At 58.3% G+C, this 7,765-nt stretch overlaps 1 protein-coding gene across 1 annotated transcript in view; it reads right to left on the bottom strand.

Moving 5' to 3' along the window:
* BRPF1 (bromodomain and PHD finger containing, 1) overlaps window positions 1–7,756 on the bottom strand; it is a gene marked incomplete at its 3' end in the record, with an annotated part of 11,068 nt that extends 3,312 nt beyond the window's left edge. Inside the window, exons 1-5 of the mRNA XM_010185743.1 lie at window positions 7,161–7,756; window positions 5,074–6,033; window positions 2,628–2,784; window positions 1,401–1,532; window positions 926–1,071 (exon numbers count right to left, since the gene is read on the bottom strand). Coding sequence (XP_010184045.1) covers window positions 926–1,071; window positions 1,401–1,532; window positions 2,628–2,784; window positions 5,074–6,033; window positions 7,161–7,756 — 1,991 coding nt within the window. The remainder of the gene's footprint in view (window positions 1–925; window positions 1,072–1,400; window positions 1,533–2,627; window positions 2,785–5,073; window positions 6,034–7,160) is intronic.
* Window positions 7,757–7,765: the final 9 nt, after the last annotated feature.

Raw genomic sequence — 7,765 nt, 5'->3', positions numbered from 1 at the left:
CAGAGCTAAGAGCCTGCGAGCCATCGTTGGCATTACCTGCTCCAAAAAAAGGCTCGTTAGAGGAATCAGGTATCGCTCCCTGTGTTCTGCCCAAATGCACATCGGGGAACGCCACCTGCTTTTGCAGCTTGAGGAACAGTAACGCCTCCAGATTGGGAAGCCCATGTGCTGTACTCAACCTGTTAGAGCAGATAGGCGCTCTGAAGCGTTTTTAAGGCTCCAGTGCACACCAGCGCCCCGTCCTCTCCTGCTGTCTGCAGGCAGCTGGGATCCAGAAAGCCACAGAGCATTCCTGGGGGAGGAAGCCGCAAGCACAGGCCCCGGGGATGAGTGTGAGCACAGAGAGGTAAAACACAGCCATCCAGGCAGCAGCAATGGCTGCAGGTGGGACCAGGCACCCTCCTCCTCCCCTGCTCTGCCGAAACACCACTGCTGCCAGCGCCACATAGAGCTGCCACGGCCTTTTACCACCTCCCCTGGCAGGGACACTGTGAGAGCCTCGGGAATAACTTCCCTCATCCCCAGCAGTGACAGTTGGGAAGGTCAAACCCATTTTGGTGCTGTGCTCAGACTGTCACCTAGCAGAGGCCTTCATGAGAGGACAGGTTAGAGCTGTGCCACCTGCCAAGGGTCAGCATTCTGGCTTTGCCAGTGGGAACCCCAAACCCCTCACAGGCACTGGGGAGTCACCAGCAACAGAGGAGGAGCTGTGCTCCCAGCCGGCACCAGCTCAGCTCCTCTGCATTCAGCTCACCCAGGAGGGGCATCGCTGCGCACCCTCCTTGGGTTAGAGGCGCCGGGATGCGTGAGCCAGCACCAGGCTGCCCAGGGGAGCGTCCGGACGGGAGAGTGCCCTGGGCAGCCCTTGACAGGAGCAAGGGACAGGTTTGGGTGAAGTAGAAATCTGGGGGAGGGGGTTCTTACTTCGTAGATTTCTGTTACCTCAGACAGAGGGACCGGCTCGCTGAAGATGTTGCCCGTGTCTTTCTCCTGCAGCTGCTCGAGCGTCTTGCGGAGGAGGATGAGGAAGGGGGTCAGCTGCATTTCCAGTGCCACCTGCTGCACTTTGATCTGAAACAGAGGAACGGAGTAGGGCTGAGCCCCTGCCCAGCAGCCAGGCGGTGGGCACAGCCCCCAGGGAGCAGCAGTGCTGTCCTGCAGGACGGCGACAGCTCCCCTTGCACGAGGGGCAGGGACTGCACCTCACCCCCGTTTCTGGGGAGTGGAGGGGTAACGCTGGCTCCAGCACCTCGCGCCCCACCTCAGCCTTGCAGAGCAGCCACCTTTGCTCAGAGCCAACCGGGGCAGGGTGCAGCATGGCCAAGGGGACCCAGCACTCCAACGAGCCCATGCTCATGCCCACCCCTGCAGCTCCCTAAGGAGGGACAAACAATCGTTACCGTCTCTCTCTTGAGCTTCTCCCGCTTGCGTATCAGCTCCACCAGCAAGCGCGCGCGCTCTAGGTCATGGCGGAGGCGCTGCCATGACTTCAGCTGCTCCTTCAGGGCCCAGTTCTTATCCTCAGTGTCTCTCTGTGGGAACATCAGAGACTGTGAGCTGATAGGAGATGTGTTCCTATCACCAACTTCCTGACCTGTGTAGGCCTGATCTGCTGGTTCAGCGAAGGTCCTGCTTCCCTTCTTGTAACCTAGGAGGGTGACTCAGAAACAGTTTGACCTCTGGCCAGAGCTCAGTACCTCCTCCTTGGTCCCCAAGCCCTCAGGATGCCAGGAGGCAGACATCCAGAGCCTCTGGAAATCCTCTTCCTAACACCACCAACTGCCTGCAGCTGCTTAACAGCACAGATCCACAACACCAGGGTCTGTGCAGCTGCTCAGAGCAGCAGCGAAGGGCAAGAGGGCAAAAAGGGAACACAGCTCTCATTGCTTTCACTTCTGGAGTATTAAAAAACACCGACTTTTATTTTGCCATAGCCAAAGATGAGCAGAAGTAGTCTCAACTCTTCTCCAGCAAACAAAAGTCAGAGGAGGGCAAAGGCAGGAGAAACCTTTGCTTGATTACAGTCTTCAAAGGGCTCAGAAAGACGCAGAACTCAGAAGAGAGCCAGGAGAAAAATCTTCCTTTCTGGCACCGGAGACTCCACATCTGTGAAGCGCTGACTAAGGGCTGAGACAGACGCTGGGCTGGAAGCAGCACCCACAGGGAGTGCTCCTGGAGCCCTTTCACAGACTGGAACCGTGGTTCCTTCCCGAGCGTTTCTGGAGATCTCCAGCCATTTCGCTCAGCCATCGCTGACACAGCGGCCTCAGCCTAGAGCCAGGTTTTGCCACCGCTACCGGCTAAACGCGGGCACGAGGAAGGAGCTAACCTCTGCGTGGCAGCACAAGAGAGGAGGACTCCTTGCCTGTGGTGAGCTGCCAGCGGCATCACTGCCTGGCAAACCTCTGAGCGCCGAGAGCGGATGAGAAGGTGAAGCAGCAAAAGCGGCTGGGGCTGCCCTTTCCCCATCTGGGAGCTCGTACCCCTGCCCACACCCCCTTCTGCGCCTGCAGGCACCACATGCAGCAAAGGCTTTGAGCCCACAGCTCTGAAGGCTCAGGAAGCGAATGTGTGCACACCTGGGACACCCTGGGATGCCCCACAGCACCCCCATGAGCAGCTCTTACCTGGTCGCAGTTTCTCTGTGACTGCAAATGCGTCTGAAGGCGGCGGAGCAGGGGGACGCCGTTGCGGGACTGCCTCTTCAGAGTCCAGTAGCTGTGCAGCCTCTGCATGAACTGGCTCTTCCTCTGGATGGTCAAACGGTTCGTAATCTTGCTGAGCCTGAAGAAGGAAGAGGACCCCAGACCCCATCAACAAGGGAGACATCTAGCCTTGCCTCTCCGAAACAGCCTTTTCCTTTCCTGCCAAATTTCAGGCAAAAGCCTGGGCCAGACTGTACCGAGTCAGAGTGCAACACAACCAAACTGGGGGCTGGGCCTTTAACAGCTCCCACAGTCCCCAAGACCACAAGTGTTTGGCACTGCTACCCCAAAATCATAATTTACCAGATAAAGGACTGCCTATGGGGAAAAAGGCCCTGGCCAAACGTTACCAGACAAACCTGAGACCCGAGGAGCCAGAGCTCCTATCCAAGATAACGAAGGACCCCCCTAAACAGCCCAAAACACCACAAAAGGGGATTTTCCTCCTCTCTAAAACAGCAGAAAGCCTGAAGGAGCCAGGACAGCCTCGTCCAGCATGGGCAGACAGAAGTGCCCTGCTAGCGGGCAGCTGAAGCCCCTGCATCTCCACATCTCACAGGGACAGCTCCTTGCAGAGGACGACCCGACCTGCTTCATCCTCAGCTGCAGAGGCTGGGGAGAGCAGCCTCGTGTGCCATCACTGGCCAAACACAGCTCCCACAGGAAGACATTTGGCATTTTGGCAGCAGCCCTTGAAGAATAATTAATCCCAACAGGAAGGCCTGGGGAGAGGTTAACAGCTTCCAGCTCAGTGTGCGTTTTGCTGTGAGCACAACGATAGCAGCAAGAGCCTGCAAAGCGTTTGCCAACGCGTCCACGCAGGAGAAAAGAGGCTCTGGCTCCAGAGCAAACCCCGCGTGAGCCGTAACATCGGAGTGGGACACAAAAAGACCATGGCGAAAAGCCAGTGGCGGCGTAGCAGAGTCCTGCCTCCACGAGTCACCAGGACGCTGCCCTGAGAGCAAAGCCCACGGTTTCTGCATGCTCCCCTCTGACTGCACGGGAGCCCCGATGGTCTCGAGGGTCGGCCCACGTCCCTGTGCCATCACAGCTGCGCTCAACGTGCCAACAAGTCTGCCACCAGGGCATCACGGGGTGACACCCCTGGCTCAGCTCCCACTGTGGGTAGGAGGAGAGCTCAGCAGCTCAGGGCTGGTGTCTTCCAACCACAATCACAGAATCACAGAATCCCAGACCGTTAGGGATTGGAAGGGACCTCCAAAGCTCATCCAGCCCAATCCCCCTGCCGGAGCAGGAACACCCAGATGAGGTTACACAGGAAGGCGTCCAGGCGGGTTTTGAATGTCTGCAGAGAAGGAGACTCCACAAACTCTCTGGGCAGACTGGGCCATGCCCTGTCACCCTCACTGAGAAGAAGTTTCTTCTCCAATTTCAGTGGAACCTCCTGTGTTCCAGTTTGTGTCCGTTACCCCTTGTCCTATCATTGTTTGTCACCGAGAAGAGCCTGGCTCCATCCTCGTGACACTCACCCTTTAAATATTTATCAACATGAATGAGGTCTCCCCTCAGTCTCCTCTTCTGCAAACTAAAGAGCCCCAGCTCCCTCAGCCGCTCCTCATAAGGGAGATGCTCCACTCCCCTGATCATCTTTGTAGCCCTGCTGGACTCTCTCCAGCAGTTCCTGTCCTTCTTGAACTGAGGGGCGAACGCTTCTGTGCCCAACCTGCACTTTGACCGTGCAACGCCTGCTGCAGGGCAACGGCAGGATCCAAAACCATCCTACGATGCTTCTATGTCCTTTTGCGTGCTGCTGAGGATACCCAGAGTTATCAACTGCACTGACAAATTTTGGCAAGGCTCTCAGATCCTCGTTTCAGCATTTGCACACCGGCGTGATGATCAGTACCTTCCTGACAGCCCCTGTGATGAGATATGAGACCTCTCTGCTCCAGAGCCCAAACAACCCCAGGGTTCGCCCATTTTCCAGGCCTGAGTCGCTCCTGCACTTCCCAGCAGGTCCAGTCCCCTTTTCCCTCAGTATAAAGGAGAGCAGCTCCCTCCTCCCTCCCTGTTTTATTCCAGCGCCCAAGCTCAGCACAGCAGGACAGGAACACTGGGAACCCCCAGCTGCTTCCTGACACGTCTGGCTGAGTTCACTCTCTGCCGTTAAACTACCAGCAGCTACTTCCTGCCCCGCTGAGGGCTCGGGCACCTTTGCGGGGCAGAGCATTGCCCTGCCTCGCTGCAGGACTCCAGAGGAAACCACCAACAGCGAGAACAAAGCAACAAATACCTGGGTGAAAAGGTACAGAGAGGAACAAGGTAACACCTCCATAGAAAACGGGACGTGAGACATGGAGAAAGGAGAGAAGTTTCTCCACAGCCCAGGGAGGGCAGCGGGTCATACCTGTGCGGGGGGATGCAGGGCACAGAAACCACGGGTGCAGCGGCTCGTTTCTCCGCCAGGATCTTCCGTGCCTTCTTCATCTTGATCCTAGACTTGGCCTTTGCTTTTTTGACTTTCTCAGAGCTCCAGCCCTTTCCCTCCTCCTCCTCCTCCTCGTCCTCCTCTTCCCCCTCGCTGTGGGAGAGGGCGGGAAGCCTGCGCACGGAGCCTGGCGGGGTGTGGATGTCGCAGTAGGCGGTTTTGCGCACGCTGAAGGAGGTGCCGTTGGCCCCCGTCTCCCGGACGGGCTCCATCTTCATGTAGAGCCCGGCCTGCTGGGCACAGGTGACATGGAAGGCAGTGTAGCAGTTGGCTTTGTGACACTGGATGCAAGCCCCGGAGCCACGCTGCTTGCAAATGTAACAGGTCAGCTTCCAGCGGGCGGGCGGGATGTGTTCGATGCTGTCGATGGGCTCCAGGAAGACGGTGTTGGCAAAGCAAACCTCCGGGATCCAGAGGGCGCAGACCACGTGTGCCCAGCGCCCGTCGTCCGTCTGCTTGAAGGCCCCCCCCTTGTTTGGGCAGAGGGCGCAGTCCACGGCTCGCGAGGGTGACTGCAGGCACCGTCTGCAAAGCCACTGTCCCTCGGGGATGTAGGGCACCCCGTAGCACTCCTGGTGCACGGCCAGGTTGCACATGTCGCAGAAGAGGATGACGTTGCTGTTCTGGCACTCCCCGTCGTTGCAGATGCAACAGACGGCGTCCTCGTCCACCAAGGTGTTCGGATCGCCCTTGTTGTGGCTCTCAAAGTAGGACTCCTTCTCCAGCCGGTCCATCAGGTACTCAAAGATCTCCTGGGGAATGGGGCTGACGCCTTCGGTCTTCCGCCGCTCGTTCATGATGTCCAGCCAGATGTAATCTTCCTCGTCCATGTCGTACTCCACCTCCTCATCCAGCTCCTCCGCCGACTTCTCGATGTACCTGGAAGGGCAGCACAGGAGGGTGAGGGCATGGCTGGGAGGGGTTGCTCGCAGCTGCCGAGCCCCAACTCCCGCAGGCTGGGGCTGGAGGAAGGTTTAAACGCTACAGCCAAGCCGTAAGTTAAAATAAACTTAAAAAATAAATGGGGATGAGGGAGAAACACGCAGAACCGGGAGAAGGAGCGCGGCGGCACAACAGCGCACCAGGCACGACACAGACAAAATAACCCTCGACTAATGGGCAACGCAGGGGCCTTGGGGACTCATCAGCACAAGATGGGAGCCCGCACGAGCCACCACGCAGGTGCCAGAAGCTCTGGGGACAGTGGCCTCACACCCAAGACACAACGGCAACCAAGCACAGAGGCACCTCATGTTGTTAATCCTGGCGAGGGCGGCTGCGCCCTCTTCACCTTCCCTGCCAGTTGCGGGTGAGGGGATGTTATTCAGAGAGGAAAGAGCTGGAAGGCCGAGGCTGCTGCTCCAGCAACCGCCTCCCACCCTCGCAATGAATGGCACCATCAGCACCCCAGGGAGAGGCTTCTTTTCCAAAATAACGTCCCCTGGAATGTGATGCCGGTTTCTTAGGGCACGTGGCAACAAGGAAGGCAGGGCTGGCCACACAAGCATAACTTTGGTTTGGCGCTAACTCCCTGCTTGAGGTGTTATTTGAGGCCAAACCACTCGTGGCAAACCGTAAGACAGCAAAGAAAATGAAGCCCGAAAACAGACACATCTTACGGGTAAACCTCAGCGCTGGGGTGCTCTAGAGCTATCCCAGCACACCTCTGCCGAGCAGTGGGGGAGGCAGGACACGTTAGTTTTTTGTAATAACTGTACCTGCCGTCCCAAGAAGGAAAGAGCACAGCAATCCAACTGCCGGCAATGACCGAGCATCGATCGAGCGCTCTGGAGCCCTCAAAACCAAGACCCGACACCAGACAGAGCTTCAAGAGCCTGAAGCCACGAGACAGCCAGCTCTGCTGGACCCAGGAGAGGCAGACGGAGGCCGTTTCCATGAGCCATGGCCAAGCCGCCCACACAGAGCGGGGCCAATTCCGCCTCCAGACCCAGGGCACGAGCTAAAGCTTCCCGGGAGCCTCCTCGCAGCCCGGTCACGGCCCATACCTGTAGTAAGAGGTGGGGCGAGGTGGGGCGTCGGGGGTGTCCTGCTCCAGCTCCCGGTACACCACCTCGGGGAGCTTAGGGGTGGTGCCGACGGAGGCGTTGTGGTGATGGTGGTTGGAGTCCTTGCGTTTCTCCTTGTTCTTGTGCTTGCCAGATTTGGGCGGGACGCTCTGGGTCTCCGTGTTCTCTTTATTGCTCCCGTTCTCGGGCACCTCCTCGGGGACCTCCTCATCCTCAGACACCACGTCCAGGTTATCGAAGATGCTGATGCGATGGACACGGCCGTGCAGGTCCACCTCAACCATGCGCTGGGCCTGGGCGTAGGTCATCACCTCTCGGCCCGGCGACTGGGAGGTCTCGGAGGGGCTGGGCGACTGCTTGTTGGCAGCGCGGGCCTGGCGCCCCTTCTTCTTGTGCTTGCGCAGGGGGGTGTGCTGGGGCGGGGGGGGGTTGTCGTGGTCATAGTGGTAGAGGTGGTACTCGATCCCGCTGTAGCTCTTGTAGATCTTGCGGCAGGTGCCCACCGGGCACTCGTACGGGGGTTTGGTGGCCCGCAGGTTGTGGCAAAAGGTCTTCACGTCGAAGTCTACGCCCATGGCGTCACC

This window comes from Mesitornis unicolor, unplaced genomic scaffold (genome assembly GCF_000695765.1).
Source record: "Mesitornis unicolor isolate BGI_N332 unplaced genomic scaffold, ASM69576v1 scaffold42825, whole genome shotgun sequence".
Taxonomy (NCBI): Eukaryota; Metazoa; Chordata; class Aves; order Mesitornithiformes; family Mesitornithidae; genus Mesitornis; species Mesitornis unicolor.
This window is presented reverse-complemented; position numbering and strand designations above follow the sequence as displayed.